Here is a 19,577-nt window from a genome sequence, read left to right as displayed (position 1 = left end):
ACACCCACTGAGGAACTACTCTAATACGTGTGACAGTACGCTCTGTACAAAATAGCCTTTAGTAAACATCTCATTTTTGTGGACTTCCATTGAAAAATATATTTCCCTGTCTGAATGCCTCTAAAACTACAAGTGAAAATAATCTAGTTGTATGCTTGTAACAGGTGGACAAAGTGAACCCCTGTGAGTGTACAGCATTATAGACCGATAATTATAATTCTTCTCAGCATCACAGGAAGTGTGGGCAAAATCCTTCTGCTGTAGCTGAGTTAGTGAGTCGTTTGCCAGCAAACTGTCATCCTCAGACATCCTTTGCTGTACTTTTATTTTGTGACAAATATCTACTTATTATATACTGGTCTGTAGATGTGTGTGTGTGTAAAATACAGTAATTGAAAAGCAGGCCCACTGTGAGCTGAGGCCGTCCATGCTTCCTTGACTGCCTCTGTGTGCTGACAACATTAGAGATTCATGAGAGACAGAAACTCCACGTGCCAATGAAGTCATTCACCCTGTGCACAGTGAAACCACTGTATTTAATCTCCTGTCCCTAGGCTGTTTCCGAGACTCCAAATCCAATGGTGAAAATCTGAAGTTAAGCAAAAGGAATGAGGAATTATCCCCGGGATATAATCTTGTCTGAACAAAAAAATTTTTTTCTTGTGCTATGCTAAAGGTTAGCATGTCTGGCCTAATAAAACCATGTGAACGGCTTCCATTAATTAGCACGATTGTATCTAACTTCCTCTAAGTCACATTTTTAAAAGTAATAGTTGAAATGGTTAAAGATTTTTTTAAAAACCCAAAGTATATTTGTCTGCTTGTCTGCATTCAGCATTATTGCAGAGCAACTCCACTGTCTTTACATCACTGGTGATTAAGCAGGGTGTGGCCCTTTACTTGCAGTGTAAATATATTCCAATACCCATTAAAGATATTTTCTTTTTAATACACTCTGTAGGTTTGTTCTTGATTATGTTTTCCATCATATCTATGAATTTCTTTGGGCTGGAGGCAGCACAGACTGGATATCTGATGTCATATTTCGGTGTCCTTCAAATGGTAAGTGGACATGACAATATAATCAGACCTGCTGTATCTGTCATGTGGCAGCCAAATGCTCTCAGGAGAACCTCCACTTTTTAGCTAAATTCAATTAGTGCATATGGGCAGGTCTACGCTATCACTTATGTTGATTGAATGTATGTCACGCGGGGTGTGGAAAAGATACCTCCTGAGCCACGCCAGTTCAGTGACCTAAGTGCTGTCCACACTGGCTCTATGTTGGCGGGGAATGCTTTCCTGCCAACACAGCATCCACCTCTAGTGGAGGTGGAGTAATGATGCTAATGGGAGAGTGCTCTCCAGTTGGCATAGAGCGCCATCAGTGCAGCTGTGCCAATATAGCGCTTCTAGTGTAGACTAACCCCTAAGACACACAACCCATAGCAGTCAAGACTTTGCCAAGACCTGCAAAAGCTCCAGGCAACTGATCCACCAGGTGAGCTGAAGAAAGTCCCACCTGCTTCCTAGCTAGTATCTAATCATGCACTTAATCACTCTTTCTGCTACAGTAAACTAGGATTGCTTCAGGCAGAGGATTACTATTAAAACCATTTGGGTAATACTTGTGAAATGTAATTCTTGGCTGTGGATTGCACTGACTAGATTATTTGTCTGGAACCTAGAAAATAATTATAAATAAGCATTTATTCCACACTTTCTGATAGTAGTCGAGAATGGAGTGTCTCTGGAAAACGTTCTTTCTCTTGACGACTTTTGTCATTGAGTTTTAGGCCATGGATGCAGCCCAGTGTTGAACTAACATGTTGTCATAGCCTGCACAGCAAAAGTGTGGCTCTTGCTCTAAACTGAATGGGCCACGTCCTTAGCTGGTATAAATTGGCACAGCTCCATTTACTTCAGCTGAGCTCTGCCAGCTTATGCCAGTGGATGATCTGACCTAGTGTTTTTTTAGAGGCCTTGAATACTGAGAAAAGAATCCTATCCACTCTGTGGAAATGAGCACGACTGACTAATGCATTACAAAAACTGTAATGAGGAAGAAATTGTCAATGGAATACAGCCAGTACGAGAGGAGAGTGAGGAAGTGGGAAGATTCAGCTATGCTAGTTGGTAAAGAAGACAAAATCAGAAGGTACTGTACTGTACCAAAGTTTTCTCAGAAGAGAGGAAGAGACGTAAGCAACTGCAGAAATATCAACAGTTGTTTTATAGGTAAAAATGAGAGTTAAGTTCTACCCTAAATTATTCTCTTGGGTTTAAAGCATTGAACTGGGGCTTAGGAAATCAGAATTCATATCCTGGCTCTGCCACAGAGTTTGTGGGTGACTTTGGACAAGTCACTTAATTGATCTGTGCCTCAATGTCCTTATCTGTAAAATGGTGATAGTGTAAAATAGCAATGACAGTTATTTTGTCTATTTAGATTGCAAGCCCTTTGGCAAGGAGGACTGTCTATCACTGTGTGTCTATATGGTGCTTAAGATAATTGGGCTTCAGTTTTGGTTGGGGTCTTTAGATGCCACCATATCTCTAATACTGATAACAATTGGATTTCTATGCTAACCAAGGATCTGGTCCTGCAAACAATTACTGCTGGCTATAGTGCTTAATAATCAGGCATAGTCCCACCAAAGCCAATAAGACCATGTCTATTAGTAAACTCTATACCCGCTAAGTGTTTGCAGATGTTAATTTTTTAACAGAAATTATGTTTAATTAGCCTTTTTGGTCATTCTTTTTCCATCCATGAAATGGAACTATGCTGCTTCACTGAATGTATCCTTGAGTGCATCATTCTGCACATCACAGATACCATGAGTTTTGTGGGCTGCAGTGAGACTTCAGTTTTTTGTGATATCCCATTGTGGAATATTGGCACTGAGCCAAAAGCACCAAGAAAATTCTCTAGGGAAGCAAGCAAATAATGTTAACACTGGTTCCTGTGCTTTCCCAACCCCACCCCTCCACCAGCCTGATTGGTAAGATAATCCTATTCATAAATCTAGGAACAATTCACGTTTGATTTTTTTACTTTGTAGCTCACTTTTACAAGTTTTAGGTAAACAGGATCAAATCTTCAGCTGATGTAAATCTGTGTAGCTCTGCCACCTGAGAATCTGGCTTAAAATATGCTGATACTTAGCAAGAATTGTGCTTTCTGTTCAGATCAGGTCTTTAAATAAAACAGTCCAAAGGTATCTGATGTAGACAGTGGCCATAATGGAGTTGATTTTTTTATTACTTTCTACTAAGTTTATTGCAGGTCTACTAAGTCTGTCCAGCACAGTCCTTTTGTTTGTGCACCTACACCTTTCCTTAGATTGGCATTTCAGATATATTTGTTTCTGTGGTATAATGTTGGTTGATACTGATATGCGTGTGATTAAGGTGCAAGTGAATTCCATCTCATCTAAATGCTGATGAATGGACTCCCTACTTCATTGAGAAAATTAAAGCCTTATTCATAACAAATGTAATGTACTTTTCAATGAACCACATCGGTTTGATCCTCAGCTACAGATTAGATTTCTCGTTTCCTCATTTTGCTCTCTATAAAATGTCTGTCTAACTTGCTTTGAGGAGCTCTGCAGATTAAAGATGATGCAGGAGACTCCCTTTTATACATATGTAGGATCTATGGTCCTGTGCGTTGTTCATTTTCAAGGGATAGAGTAGAAAGGTAGATGCTGACATCGCAGAAATGAAGGGCGGGAGTGGGGGGAATCAAGCAGTGTTTACTTTAAATCTCTCTGTGTATATTCAAAACAAAATGGTTTAGTTATAAGGAAAGCCAAACACACACCCATTGTGTTTCTGAAACAATAAAGCAGCTGGTCTACCGGGAAGAGAACAACATTTGTTGTTTGCCTGTGTTCTTGGTACACATTCCACACATGCAGGGGCTAGAAAAGGGTTCAGATTTGCGGACGGGAAGCAAGTGACAGTATGGCCCTTATTCACCCACCCAGTCCCAAAAATACAATCAGATACAGCATTACCAATTCTTGCAATTTTATCATGAGTCTCATGATATCTGAGGCCTTTCTTAAAGCCCCAGCTCCTGGAGTCCTGTGATTGCAGGATAACCTCAGGGTTATTTTTTTTGGTTTTTTTTTAAAAGTAGTTTCTAGCTTTCCTGGCTGCAGTGAAAAGCTTCAAAACATGATCCCTCGTGGCTCAAAATCTGAAAGGCAAATAAAAAGAATTATATAATGTTAAACTCATGGTTTTTAAGCAAATCTCATTACTTTGGAGGTCTGACCCTGGTTTTTGAATGCTTGTGGTTGGCAATACTGATATTTTTCTCCCACACAAAAAAGGATGATTCTGCCCCCCCTCACCCTCCCACAGAGAGTGAAAGTTATTGCCCCCCAATCCTTTCAAAAACTGATAGGGTCCTCTTCCTTCCCCTGCCACAACCCCAAGGTATTATACTCCAACTGTTTACACTCTTTTTCTTCCTCAAACATTTCTCCCTTTTTTAGCTTGCAGCAAGTGAGAAGAGGAGGCATAAATAATCCCTTTCCCCCGCCCCCAGGCATCACTCATCCAGTTCAAGCACTGGCCTAAAGCATTAGGAAAAGAGATTTAAAAATAGCCTTGTGTCAATCTAGGGGGAGGATATTTGACAGAAAATATTTCTCATGCTGCCTACCTCTAAAAGAGCAATGCAGAGCCACTCAGAGTACGTCTGCATTTGAACTGGGCGGTGTGATTCCCAGTTTGCCTAGACAAGCACAAAGCTGACCAGCTGGTAGCTAAGACCGTGTAGGCAGATTATTCAAGCAGTGACAGTGAATGTTACAGAGCAGTTAGTGAACAGCTGACTAGTCAGTATGAATGAGAGCCTCCTTGAATACTGTAATGCTGCTTCAAAGAACAGATCCAAAGATCCAAACTGGATTTAGTGCCATTGAATCACAGCATGGCCATGTAGGATATGCCAACACTATGTTTCAAAACCTGCCTCAGCAAGTCTCAGAGTCCAGGTCTACAGAGTTGGGCCAGCGGAGTTTGGTCTAACACTCTAAAAACAGCTGTGTAGTCAGCACTCTGAAGTCACAAGTCAGGCTGGAGCTTGGATTCTGAAAGCCATCCCCCTCCCCAGTCTTCAGACTCTGAAGCCCGTATCTTTGCACAGCAGTTTGTAGAGCCATAGCGCAAGCCCAAGTGTGTAGACCCAGGCTCTCAGACTCACCGCCGCAGGTTTGAAAACACTGTAGACGTACCCATAGGGGCTGGGGCCACATCCAGAGACCCAGGGCCCAGCCCAGGGGAGAACAGAATTCTCCTTCCCAGGTTGTAGAGCATATGCAGAGCTAGTCCTTGGAGCCTGATGAAGCCCCGCGGCACTCCTGTGGCAGTGGGAACACTGTACTAGCACCGCTTCATCCCTGCCATTTAGTAAACAGATTTAAAGCCTTGATCAGAATCTTGTCATATCTTCAACTACTCCTTGGTGCACAGGAAGCCTCTGTAGTGCCGGGTTCCCTGCTATGCAAGAGTGGTGGATCCCTTCAACAGCCCTGTGAGTCAAGGCTCCCCCCATACACACACAACTTGTGCGGCATAACTGCAGCCAGGGAGCCTCCCTCACCTGCGATGGTCTGACTCGCTTTGCCCCTTGGTGTCACTCATATTTGTTCTACCAATGAATAAAACTTCAGCGGAGGCCTTGCACTGTAAGTTTTAATGCTGCTTGTATCCAGTTGGTGGCATGATTGGCTCTGACCATAGATTGTGTCCTCACGGTCCCACGTGGTTCATACTTGGTTAGTAACCATTGTCTGGCACGCTGCTGTCATCTTGTAATTGTTTTGGCACACTTTTTCTTTTGCCATATGGAAGGGAATTCCCTTCCAACACCATGTGAGCCTGTGTAACCAGTTTGGCTAGACTTCCTTCCTTCCCCTTCTCTCTGTGCTGTAGAATATCGCAGAGTGCATGGGCCCAGCTTGTGCTGGAGCATGTCCTCTGGGCACTCTCTCCCAGGCGGAGGCACTATAGGATAGCTGTCATGATTTTCCCACAATGGGCTGATATAAACTACTTAGGCAAGTGCAGTTTAGCCCCGGTTGCAAAGCAGAAAGGCAGCAGTCTGAACTCAACCTGTGTTTGTTGTAAATGGGTCAGATGAGTGTTACCAGCTGTGTTTGTGTCACATGCCACATGGCTAGGGTCAAAAAGTCTCATTCCAGCATTGTCTTCAGTGATACACTACTGTGAGGCCCACTGATTCTCTTGTCTCATTAAGAAGCTGCACTTCCAGCCACATTTTTAAATCCAACTGTCTCGCTAAACAATAGTACCTTAAATCATCTCTAATGTATGGGGCCTCTTTTCTTATTCCATAGTCCAGGGCTCTGGTGCATCTTCATTCCAAGTTTTTCTTTAAAATGTTAACAAAATAGATTTTAAAGAGGCATCTTCTAAAACTTAATGGGGGAATCTGCCCCAATCCAGTACTTGCAATCTGATCAAAACGAAACGTCTCGTAGAGCAACACTCATCAGAGAGACCTCTTTGGCAACACCCTCAGAGAGACCTCTTTGTCACGAAGCTTGTGTATCATTAATTGGCTCAACAAATAAGTTAGGTATCAAATTATCTCGTCCTCTTTTCCTTCATGTCTAGCTACAAGAGCCAGAACCTTAGCCAGTGTAATTCGATGCTCCACCAGTTGAGGATCTAGCCCAGGAATGTCCTCTCCAGAAAACCTCAGTAATGTGGAGTAGTGGATGGGGCATTGGACAGGAGGAGACCTCAAATTCTGTTCCAAGCAATGCCACTGACCCACATTTTGACCTTGGGCAAGTTGCTTAAATGTTCCATGTTTCAGTCGCCCCACCTTTGAAATGAAGGTAATGATATTTACCTTCTTTTGTGAAGCATGTTGACATCTACAAATAAAGAGAATTATGTGGGCCTGCTCAATCTCCCATTGAAAAAGTCTTTCTATTGGCTTCACTGGGCTTTGGAACATGGTTTCTAACAGCAAGGATAAGTTGGGTTGTTTCAACCTTTTTTTTTTAATGGCTGCTGAGAACTTATTTTCAGATACATCTGTTCCCAGTTAAGCAAAGATCACAGTTTAATAGCACAGGATATTGGAAAGTGCTGTGCAGCTGTGAAATAAAGCTAAGTAACAGGGGAAAAGGGGAGAAAGTTGAGGTCTGGGAAAAGAAAGAGTGAAATAAGATCAGAAAATGAGAAGAGGGTTCTGGAATGCAGTGTCTTAAAGGCAACTGGGAGATGAAGCAGCCACTCAGGAACTGGATATGACCAAAACTGGATATTGCTGAGGTCTGGCAATTAGGTGAAAATAATGTGGGTAGCTTAATGGAAGAAAGCCAGAGGTCTAGAGTAATATGGAAGTTGTTGTATCATGATGATGTGTAATTACTTATGGTTATGCCAATATAAATCCAAAAGGGAACTTCTGATTGAAGATAATGAAATGAGGTCAAGAGTTTTGCAAGCAGCCACCTCCACGCTACTTAGGGAGTAGGAGATTCCCTAAAACCTACAATATATTACAGCAGGCATAGAGAGCTGATCGCTGTAGGCTATTCAGTCAAGGGCTTGGAGTGCCTTCAGGAACATGCAATCATTCTCAGCCAGGACTGTGTAAAATGGTTCTAATTTCAGAGTGGTCTCATCACAGAAAAGATGTGAACAAATCCTCCTTCAAAGTACATTTACTGAGCCCCCGTCTATACTAGGTATGCTTTATACTATACCAGCAAAGTGCTTCTAGTGGGGATGCAGATTTTGCCGGCATAGCATATTCCAACCCTCTCCCCACCCCACTGAGCAAATTAAGCTTACTACTAAAAGCACTTTTTTGCTGATATAACTACATCTGCAGCAGGGGCTTTTGCTGGCACAGCTATGTCTATCATGAGTCATGTGCCTGACCGAAAAAGCTATGCCAGCACAAGTCTGTAGTGTAGACGTGACTTCTGTGAGAATTTTTACTGGGAGGTGTAACTTTTAGCCCCTTTATCTCCAGAACGTCATTTTACACTGCACAATTAGTTGAAGCTGGCCTGATAGGCTCTAGTTTTCTATAGAGTTGTAAGCATCAGTAAATGGAGAAAGCCTAGGGCAGTGGTTCTCAACCAGGGGTCTGAGGCCCCTTGCGGGGTTGCGAGTAGGTTTCAGGGGGGCCACCAAGCAGGGCCAACATTAGACTTGCTGGGGCCCAGGGCAGAAACCAAAGTCCTGCTGCATGGGGTTGAAGCACAGGCTCTGAGCCCCGCCACTCGAGGCTGAAGCCGAAGTCTAAGCAATGTAGCTTCGTGGCGACGCCCATGGCATGAGGCCCCGGGCAGTTGCCCTGCTTGCTACCCCCTAATGCTGTCCCTGGCTTTTATATGCAGAAACCCAGTTACGTTGGCACAGGTGGGCTGTGGAGTTCTTATAGCATGTGGGCGGGAGGTGAAGGGGGGGTCAGAAAGAAAAAGGTTGAGAACCCCTGGTCTAAGGCACGGTGCTGGAAAGCTTGTAGCATAGTATCTGCTGGGAACATTCTGCACGAGGATTAAGCAAATGAAGCACCTGGAGTTGCTGGCAAGTAACTGATATCTAAGCACCAGATGTGATTTTAAAATTAAAGGGGAGAAAAAAATTACGCACACAGATAGTCTGGTCCCTTGACTAAATTTATCTCTTCTTGTCAAACAAATTATATCTCCAACTGCAATCTTGTTACTGGATTATTCGAGAGACTGTCTCTCGGAGGAAAGATTTACATTATATATACTCTGTCTGTCCCTCTAGTTTTCTCTTCTGGGCAACAAACAAATGATTAAAGGATTGAGTTTTTAATTATAGCCAGGTAAGCCTGGGGAAAATCTACCTGATGAAAGACAACAAACACAAAGTTCTTCAGTTTCCCCGGTCTGAAGAATTTAAGCCAATAGAAAAGATGAATGACGCACTGGAGCTTGCAAAATATAAAATATTCTTTATTCTTTCAGGCAAGATGCTATTGTCAGCAGTTTGGGACTCTATGTGTATCCTCCCGCCACCACCCAGCATCTTTATATGCCTCCCTCAGTCTCACAAACATTAAGTAGCGGGTTCAAATCAAAAGGTGTTTGTGACAGAAAGTTGTGACCAGCTGATAAAATAAAAAAGTAGGCTTTACCATCCCACATTCTAAGGGCTTTGTACAGGCCCTGAAATTCAAGGGGCAGAAGGCTTTCCAAAGCCACATTTTCCTCTTTTGTTATTGTTGTCCTGTGGCTGCTGATCTGGTTTGTGAATGAGTCGCATGTACATCCAGTGGATGTTCAGTGTTTTATAGATTACTGCTGATCTTCTGTAGAGTGCACATGGATGAAATCTGTGATTGTACAGTTCTCCCCTAGATCTGCTGACTGAACTGGAGCTGTTCTGGAATAACTTCTGTATACTCTATGCTGACCTGATTACTGGGATGTCTACTGTATGAGCATAGTGGTTTAGTTAATAAAGAGAATTTGTAGGAACCAGGCTAAGGTGCAGGCAACCACCAAACTGTCTGAAGAAGCTAGGCCTGCCCAGGTTACCATGGGGATAGTGAGCCTTTAGGAAAGGTAGACATACACTTAGACCGGGGGTTGGCAACCTCTGCACGCAACTTGCCAGGGTAAGCACCCTGGCAGGCCGGGCCAGTTTGTTTACCTGCCATATCAGCAGGCTTGGCCGATTGCAGCTCCCACTGGCCGCGGTTCGCTGTCCCAGGCCAATGGGGGAGGTGGGAAGCAGCGTGGGTGAGGGACGTGCTGGTCGCGGCTTCCCGCTGCCCCCATTGGCCTGGGATGACGAACCGATTGGCCGAACCTGCTGACGCAGCAGATAAACAAACTGGCCCAGCCCCCCAAGGTGCTTGCCCTGGCAAGCTACATGCCAGAGGTTGCCAATCCCTGATTTAGACTCTGTTGTTTTAAAATCCTTTTTCTCTAAATGCTCTGGATGGGATCCACAAAGGGACTTAGATGTTGCAACAGTGAGCATCGTAGTTAGAGTTGCCAACCGTTCCAGTTTGGCCGGGAGTCTCCTGGAATTGGGCTCGATCTCCTGGAGACTACTGAAGCTAACCCAGGAGATTTTAGGCTGCTAAAAATCTGCCAGCTCTCTACCTGCCCTGGCTCCATGCCGCTTCTGGTACAGCCGGCATGTCCTATGACAGCAGCAGCTCCTAGACACAGGGATGGCCAGGGGGTCTCTGTATGCTGCCCCTGCCCCGAGCTCTGATTTTGCTGCTCTCATTGGCCGGGAACAGAGAACCGCGGCCAATGGGAGCTGCAGGAGAAGTGCTTGCAGGCAGGGCGGAGCCACCTGGCCACTCCTGAGCCTAGGAGCCGCTGCCAGACATGCCGCCACTTCTGGAAGTCACGCGAGGTAAGTGCCATCTGGCTGGAACCTGCACCTCCTCCTGTGCCCCAACCCCCTGCATCCCTGTCCAGCCCTGAACCCCGTCCCCTACACACACTCCCTCCCAGAGTCCACACCCACTCCTACACCCCAACCCCCCGCCTCAGGTTTAGCCTGGAACCCCCTCCCATGCTCCAAACCCTTCTGCCTCAGACCAGAGCCCACACCCCAACCCCCTGCCCCAAATGAGGGTGGGGGAAAGCAAGCAACGGAGGGAGGGGGACTGGAGTGAGCGGGGAGCAGGGCCTTGAAGAAGGAGTGTAGCCTTGGGGACGGGGTGGGGAAGGATGTTTGGGTTTGTGCAATTAGACAGTTGGAAACCCCAGCCATAGTACCTAACTTTTAGACACCTGGAAAACCATAGGACCAACACTGTAACCCCCAAAGCTGAGTTAGGCACCTAGGCTCCCTATACAATAAATGGGGAGAGGACAAGCACCTAAGAATGCCATCCACAAAAAGACAGCACACTAGCTGAGGAGCTGCCTAAGCTAGCCACATGGATGATGGCAACGAGAAGGGTGTGTCCTAAGCCCTGCCCAGAGATTGGTACCCAAGTGTAGGCTGTAGGGCCTATCTCTGCATAGTGATCCCGGAATGGGAACCCCTCTCCTGCAGTCAGTTGCCTTATGCACCCAAGGTATTTCTTGTGAGAATCCATTTGGGCGCCTGCCTTGCTCCACACAAAACGGCCACAGGAGGTGGTGATGGTGGTGCTCTCCTTATACTTTTTGCCCAGGAGTTGGAGCACTCACCTGGGATGTGGGAGACCCAGGTTCAATTACTTGCCTCTGTGTCAGAGGGGCAAAAAGAATCTGAACAAGGGTCTCCTCCCGCCAGCATTTCTTAGTGCATGCACAACGTGCCTTGGGTGGCACATGATTCATCACTGAATTTGGTCTGTTGGTTGGATCGTTAGCATCCCCAGGTACTGACGGGGCATGCGACATGAACATTCATCCATGTCCCCTAACCACTGGGCTATGGGATAGTCTGATGCAGAGCTCCCTGAGTCTCTCCTGTTGAAACTGTTCCACTGTGGATTGATAATGGAAGAGTGACTGGAGCAGAGGGACTGGACTCTGGGGGTACATCTACACAGCGAGCAGCACTGAGCTTCAGCCTCGGGCTTGCGAGGCTTGTACTGGAGGGGAGGGAAGCTAGGTAGACATTCAGGCTCAGGCTCTGAAGTTTAGAGAGGGAGGTGGGCTAAAGATGCAGAGTCTGAATGTCTACTCAGCTATTTTTAGCACTGGCCTGTAGCTAGGGTGACCAGACAGCAAATGTGAAAAATCGGGATGGGGTGGAGGGTAATAGGAGCCTATATAAGAAAAAGACCCAAAAATCGGGACTGTCCCTATAAAATCGGGACATCTGGTCACCCTACCTGTAGCACTATAAGCCCAAGTTTGTCATCCTGTGCTGAGACACGCTGCTTTGGGCAGCTGCTTGCTGTGTCAACCTACCTTGGGTCTCCCACCTGCCAGCTGGGTGCCCTAACCACTGGACTAAAGAGTCATTCCCTCTCTCATCCAATGACTGTTGTACAGTGGATAAATGCTTAAATTGCAAATGGAGCATGGAGGTTAGAGAGAGATTTCACTGCTTAAAAGTATTTGCTGGGAGTTTCCAGATCAGTATTTCCACTGGCGGTTCAGCGGCTTATCTGTCTTTCAAGAAGAACGGATCAAGGTGTTTCACTTGTGGCATGTGTACACAGCCATGGGCAGCTCTTGTCATTTCACTTGCAAACTATTTCCTTCCTCTTTTGTTCCCTGATGACAGACCAGATTTCTGCAATGTCTCTTTCCACAGTACTTCAAAGGATAAAGGTCAGCACCATTTGGGTAAGAATAAGCCCATGATAGACAGCCCAAAGCATGCTCTTTGAAACAGAGGCTACATGCAAGGAAGAAGCTCAGAACACAAAGACAGAAAGAACACTCACGTTCCACTGCTGCTTTTTCAGTACCATCAAGGCTTTTCTTGGGCCTGGTCTACTCCGGGGAAGGGGGAGGGGGACCAATGTAAGAGACACAAATTCAGCTACAGTATTCCCGTAGCTGAAATCAACATATCTTATGTCGACTCACCTCCCGGCCTCACAGCGCGGGATCGATGGCCGCGGCTCCCCCGTCGACTCCACTACCGCCACTCGCTCTGGTGGAGTTCTGGAGTCAATGGGAAGAGCGTTCAGAGATCGCTATATCATGTCTAGATGAGACACGATATATGATCCCCGATAAATCAATCGCTACCCGCCAACGTACCCTTGGAGACTTATCGGTGCAATAAGTGCTGAGTTTTTAAGGAGCTTCAGCCCAGCCTCTAAAACTCACCAATTGTTTTTGCAGAGTGACTATGTTTGCAAAACTATGGGTGTAGATCAGGGGTGAGCAAACTTTTTGGGCCGAGGGCCACATCTGGGTGGGGAAATTGTGTGCAGGGCCAGGGCAAGGGGTTGGGGTGCAGGAGGGAGTGCAGGGAGGGTACACGGTGTGCAGGAAGGGGCTCAAGTAAAGGGATTGGGTCAGAGGAGGGGTTTGGGATGTATGAGGGGGCTCAGAGAAGGGGTTTGGGGTGCATGAGGGGTGCGGGATATACGAGGGTGCTCAGGACAGGGACTTGGGGTGCAGGAGGAGTGCATGAGGGGTCTCAGGGCAAGGGGTTGGGGTGCAGCAGGGAGCTCAGGGCAGGGGGGTGGGGTGCAGGAGGGGTTTGGGCTCGGGCCCAGTGCCACTTACTTAAAGCGGCTCCAGGGTACTGGGGCCAGGGCAGGCTCCCTGCATCCCTGCACTGTCCCTCGCCCTGCACTGCTCCAGGAAGCACTGCGGCCCCTGCGGGAGGGAGGGCGGAGGGCGCCGCATGCGCTGCCCTTGCTGTGCCTCCAGGTACCCTGTTCCCAGCCAATGGGAGCTGCTGGGGGGCGGTGCCTGGAGACAAGGGCAACACATTTAGCCCTCTGTCCCCCCGCCCAGAGGCTGCAGGGACGAGGTGCCAGCCGCTTCTGAGAGCAGTGTGGGGCCCACAGCGCCATGGGGGGCAATCCCATGCGCCAGATCCAAAGCCCTTAGAGGCCGGATCCGGCCTGTGTGCCGTAGTTTGCCCACTCCTGTTGTAGATAAACACAAGCCCTCTCCCCCAAAAGAGGCTGCATGTGCAAATAACTGCTACATGCACACATAAATCAGATGACTGCTATGTGTACAGGACAACTGCAGGCATGAATTTACTTAGAAATGGACAAATATATAATGGTAATGCTGAGCCTTAGAGCACAAGAGAGCTCCCAGCTGGCTGACATGTGGCTGTTACTAAGCCAAATTCTTAGCTGATATAAATTGGTGTAGCGGCCAAAGGGAGCTACTCCTATTTCCACCAGCTCCGGGTCTAACCCAGTCATTTTAGAGATTGAGAGGCTGCATTAGTTTGCAAGTCAGGACAGATTTCCTCCAGCTGTAAGGCAGATCAAGCCAGAATTCTCAGTGGAAACAATTCCCTAGCCAATGACTGGAAATACTCTCCCACTCCCCTGCTATGAGCTGTGTAACCTGACCCAAGAGATGGATTGGAAATGGGCACATGGAGACTGGAGAAGCAAAGAGCATGTAAGCAAGGTCAGAGGGGGGAAAAAAAACTATAAGGATGTTAAATGGGTGAAGTTTGCAGTGTAAGTGTTCTGAGGTTTGCCCGTGACATCTGTTTTGTATTGAAGTGGAATGGTGTCAAGTTGGCATAAGTCATGCAAAGTATGTGGCTTTGACAATCTGGGACTTGAACAGCTACTTTTAACAACACTACCCATCTCCTGCTGCTTTACAAAGGTGATCAGGATCAATATCCCCATTTTACAGGGAAAACTGAGGCACAGAGAAGTGACATAATAGAATCTGAGGTTGGAAGGGACCACCATAGTCTGACTGCCTGTGTATTACAGGCCACCACTCCCACTCTAAATCCAACAACTAGAAAGGACTTGCCCAAGGCCACTCAACAGCAAAGCTGGGAATAGAACCCAGGTCTCCTAGGCCCTAGTCCAGTGCTCTTTCCAGTAGAGCACACTGCCCCCTAGTCTAACATTTGCAGTTTACTGCACAAATGTGTTTCTATCGGCAATCCTCTGACTAGTTAGGGTAAGTCTACTCTGCATTTTAAAACCTGCAGCAGTGAGTCCCAGAGCTCGGGTCTACAGCCACTGGCTCGCATTACCTGCTAAAAACGGCTGTGTGGACATTTGAGCTCAGGCTAGAGCTTCGGCTCTGAAGCCCAACCCTGTCCCCCAGGCTTCAGAGCCCAAGCTCCAACCCAGACCTCTGCACAGCTGTTCCTAGTGCCGTAGGGTGAGCCTGAATCTGTAGACCCAAGCTCCGAGACTCGCTGCTGCAGGGTTGTTTTTGCAGTGTAGACGTACCTAAGCGTCAAACGCCAGGCCAATGAAGTGACCTGGTGCTTGAGAGTTCTAAGACTTCCAGTAGAACTAGGATTGCTCTTGAAGAGAATCGAGTGACTTTCTCCACTTAAGTGGAGTCTAATGTAGAGTCTAGCATTTGGTATTTTAGGGTGTGTCTGCGCTGCAATTAAACACCTGTGGCTGGCCTGCGTAAGTGACTTGGGCTCACAGGGCTCCAGCTATGGGGCTGTGTAATTGCAGTATAGATATTTGGGCTCAGGCTGGAGCCTGGGCTCTGGAACCCTGTGAAAGGGTAACCCAAGCCCAAGTCAACTGACCCAGGCCAGCCACCAGTATTTAACTGCAGTGTAGACTTACCTTGAGTGACCTAAGGCTTGCCACTTAAAGGGTCTTCACTTTAGCACTAGACATACATTTGAAATGGGGTTAGATTTGGCCCTTAAATGGGTCTGAAATACGGTGGTTTAGGGATCTGAACATTGGCTCTAAACTTAGAATACATTTGGTATTAATGTGAAATGGGGCGGTGAGGTCTACAACTTAATTGGTCTGAGCTTTACTTTAAAACCATGTAAGTATCAAACTTCATGGTAAACTTTTCATGTGAGGGGTAAGCCTGTTTCAAGTGGAAAGCCTCAGACTAGGTCTACTGCCATTTTTCTGTTTTCTGCAAGCAAAAAATTTTTTTAAAAACCACCTTTATTTATACTGCCATTTTCACAATACCAACACAATGTTAAAAAAAAAAAAACAAATACAAAAAGCAGGGCCTTGGTAGGAGCATGTGCTACTCATGTATCAGAGGGGTAGCCGTGTTAGTCTGGATCTGTAAAAGCAGCAAAGAATCCTGTTGCACCTTATAGACTAACAGACGTTTCGGAGCATGAGCTTTCGTGGGTGAATACCCACTTCTTCAGATGCATGTGGTGGAAATATCCAGGGGCAGGTATATATATGCTAGCAAGCATGCTAGAGATAACGAGGTCAGTTCAATCAGGGAGGATGAGGCTCTGTTCTAGCAGTTGAGATGTGAAAACCAAGAGAGGAGATACTGGTTCTGTAGTTGGCAAGCCATTCACCCACGAAAGCTCATGCTCCAAAACGTCTGTTAGTCTATAAGGTGCCACAGGATTCTTTGCTGTGCTACTCATGTAATTCATACCTTTAGTGAAGTTATTCTGTTAATTGACTAACTTCCTGGTAGTGGGAAATCGTGGACTGACTTATGTGGCAAGCAGCAGACCACGCAGTCTATGCATTGTTTAAGAATTTATTGATTAACTTTTGTGCTGCACTTTTAAGTTGTAGCATCTTAAGATCTGCTCTATCAGAGCCGGCTCCAGGCCCCAGCGTGCCAAGCGCATGCTTGGGGCGGCATGCTGCGGGGGGTGCTCTGCTGGTTGCCGGGAGGGCGGCAGGCAGTTCCGGTGGACCTCCCGCAGGCGTCCCTGTGAAGGGGCCGCTGGTCCTGCGGCTCCGGTGGAGCATCCACAGGCACGCCTGCGGGAGGTCCACCGGAGTCGCAGGACCGGCGAGTGGCAGAGCGCCTCCCACGGTGTGCTGCTGTGCTTGGGGCGGCGAAATGGCTAGAGCCGGCCCTGTGCTCTATCAGTGCTAAGTGGTATTACCAACATTCATCCAAGCCTAGGAAATCTAGGTTTAATACTAAACGCTCTTCTGCAATCAGTGAAACATTGTTTTGCACAAAGACTGCAATATAGACCCACTCTCTGCAGGACGGTAAATAGCATATTGTCATTGTGAGGGATGTCCCAGGTTCCATTTAGTAGTGGGAGACTTTGGGACAGGATAGCCTTTTAATCCTTGTCAAGCATTTAGTCTGGTCAGCACAGCAGTAGACAGATGAGGAAGAGACAAAATGAGGCAAGGAATGGGCTGGATTTGTATGGTGTAACCCAATTAAATAAAGACACACTCTCAGTTCAGGTCTGAGAAAATTCAGACTTGCATTGATCAGTGTGAAAAGATAAGTAGCTCAGATTTCTAATACGGTATTAGAAACTCACTGTGGCTGAGTCAGTCACACAGAGATCAAAGTGAGCCTTGGGAGGGGCTCATCTCCACTCCAGATCTCATTACAGTACCTGTTCGGTGAGCAGCTATGACTCAGCAAAGGTGCAGGTCCACTCCAGCAGTAACAGGCCTTCATGTCATTCCTCTCCTTGAGATTTGATTAGTTAGACTGGAATGTTTCAAAAAGGCTAATGACTGCACACTTTTAAAAAGGTACGCCTAGAGAAGCATTACTCAGCCACTTCTCCTCCCTCCTGTGAATGGAACCACAAATTGCTTGTAGCACTATGATCACCCCACTAACCACCTCCTGCCATTGCACAACATGATTTGCAGTTGGCCTCGCTCAGCCTCACTAGTAAGTCATCCCTATGCCTGAGCTGGTGAGCATTGACGTCATTCCCTGCAAATCCTCTGATAGTCCCATGCCAATCAACCACAGCGCACAAGCAAGGGCCTAACCAGATGATCCCAAAGAAGGTTCCTTATCAAAGCTGCATCGTTAGTCTGCTCAGTGATGCTGCCTTGTTGGGAGAATTCCCAGCTGCCTGGTAGTTCTGACAGACTGCTCCCACCTCAGCTGACCCACCCAGCTATTCTGACAATCACCCCATACATTGACATAGCCTTGCAAACCAATCTTAGGGCGTCACGCAGTATTTATTCTGTGGCTTGCTGCAGCTCCAATGCAACATTCTCATCAGCCTCTGGTAACTAGAATGGATGCGGCTATTTCACCACTTTTCCCATCCTTCCATTGCTGAGAGGGCCAGGGTATGCTAAGTATTTCTGCTCACTCCCTCTTGCTTAACCCTGTTCCTGGCTGCTCCAAAGAACAGAGACCACAGTAGCCCCAGACAACTTTTAGTGAGAAAATTTCATATATTAGAGAGAAAGAGGGAGAGAGTTTGAGCACCCTAGGTCCTTAGCTGGTGTACATTGAAGTAGTTGTGCAGGCGTTGATTTACCTGAACTGAGGGTATGATCGTGGATGTGCTTTTTTATCTCTCCCTCCACCCCTGCCCCCCCCCATTGTTGGTTTCTCTTCTTTTCAGTGTTTTGATTCTCTACCTTGGGCTTGAGGGTGCCAGGTAATGCTGTGACGCTCCCCAAGGGTAGCCCAGGTTGTGAAGCACGTCACCATCACTTGCCCATAGCGTGAGGAAGTCCTGTCTGTGGCTGCTGTGGATCAGTTTCCTGAAAACACCAGCCTCAGACAACACAAGCACTGCCTTCCAGGCCTCCCTCTACTGGGAGGGATTGCAACTGCTTTGGAGGACAGGGTCAAAATTCAAAATGATCTGGACAAATTGGAGAAATGGTCTGAGGTAAACAGGATGAAGTTCAATAAAGATAAATGCAAAGTGCTCCACTTAGGAAGGAACAATCAGTTTCACACATACAGAATGGGAAGAGACTGTCTAGGAAGGAATATGGCAGAAAGAGATCTAGGGGTCATAGTGGACCACAAGCTTAATATGAGTCAACAGTGTGATACTGTTGCAAAAAAAGCAAACATGATTCTGGGATGCATTAACAGGTGTGTTGTAAACAAGACACGAGAAGTCATTCTTCCGCTTTACTCTGCGCTGGTTAGGCCTCAACTGGAGTATTGTGTCCAGTTCTGGGCACCACATTTCAAGAAAGATGTGGAGAAATTGGAGAGGGTCCAGAGAAGAGCAACAAGAATGATTAAAGGTCTTGAGAACATGACCTATGAAGGAAGGCTGAAAGAATTGGGTTTGTTTAGTTTGGAAAAGAGAAGACAGAGGGGACATGATAGCAGTTTTCAGGTATCTAAAAGGGTGTCATCAGGAGGAGGGAGAAAACTTGTTCACCTTAGCCTCCAATGATAGAACAAGAAGCAATGGGCTTAAACTGCAGCAAGGGAGATTTAGGTTGGACATTAGGAAAAAGTTCCTAACTGTCAGGGTAGTTGGACACTGGAATAGATTGCCTAGGGAAGTTGTGGAATCTCCATCTCTGGAGATATTTAAGAGTAGGTTAGATAAATGTCTATCAGGGATGGTCTAGACAGTATTTGGTCCTGCCATGAGGGCAGGGGACTGGACTCGATGACCTCTCGAGGTCCCTTCCAGTCCTAGAGTCTATGAGTCTATCTGTACACATTAGCAATAGGCACACACCAACCTCTGAGTCCTCGGGAGCATTCCCTGTAGTGCCCACCCCCTTACCCACTGAACACTCTCATAATTTCCAGGCCTGCTGCTCCCAGGAAAACAGCACACGCCAGCTTGTAAGATTGTACTCAGGATCACCACTTTACTTAATACCACAGCACTTAGGTATGTTTCTAGTGAAAGCAAGAATAAGGTCATTATCAATGAACAGAGATTCAAGTAAGAGTGAGTAAGAAGATTGGAAACACATGGTTATATACATGCTTCCTAAAGATTAAAATTTACTAACAAGTTGCCCTCCTTTCCAAAGAAGCTTATCTTATCCAAAGCTCTCTCCAGGGTTTTCAACCAGGCCTGCATGAGACCCCTCTTCCATGAAGTAGATGCAATTTACTTCTTCAGTGAAGGATGCCAGGGTGTCGTCTTTGTCCCCCAAATACACTAGAGCAAACCTTTGATGTGCACCTCAAGATAGGGGGTCTCCCTTCCTCTCCCCCTGGCCATGGGCAGCAGGTATCATAGTGGGGAGGCTGTGCCTCCCC

At 46.6% G+C, this 19,577-nt stretch overlaps 1 protein-coding gene across 11 annotated transcripts in view; it reads left to right on the top strand.

Moving 5' to 3' along the window:
* The window catches only part of SLC22A18 (solute carrier family 22 member 18), a 213,323-nt gene that overhangs the window by 101,444 nt on the left and 92,302 nt on the right, over positions 1-19,577 (top strand). For all 11 annotated transcript variants that reach the window (XR_004000108.1, XR_004000109.1, XM_030560555.1 and 8 more), the window contains one exon: positions 962-1,062. Coding sequence is in view for 9 of the 11 variants with exons in the window: in XM_030560555.1 (XP_030416415.1) it covers positions 962-1,062 (101 nt within the window). In the remaining 2 variants the exon portion in view is untranslated. The remainder of the gene's footprint in view (positions 1-961; positions 1,063-19,577) is intronic.

The sequence above is a fragment of the Gopherus evgoodei genome, chromosome 4 (assembly GCF_007399415.2).
Source record: "Gopherus evgoodei ecotype Sinaloan lineage chromosome 4, rGopEvg1_v1.p, whole genome shotgun sequence".
NCBI classification, from domain to species: domain Eukaryota; kingdom Metazoa; phylum Chordata; order Testudines; family Testudinidae; genus Gopherus; species Gopherus evgoodei.
The sequence above is the reverse complement of the archived record's forward strand: the minus strand, read 5'-3'. Positions and strand labels throughout refer to the sequence as shown.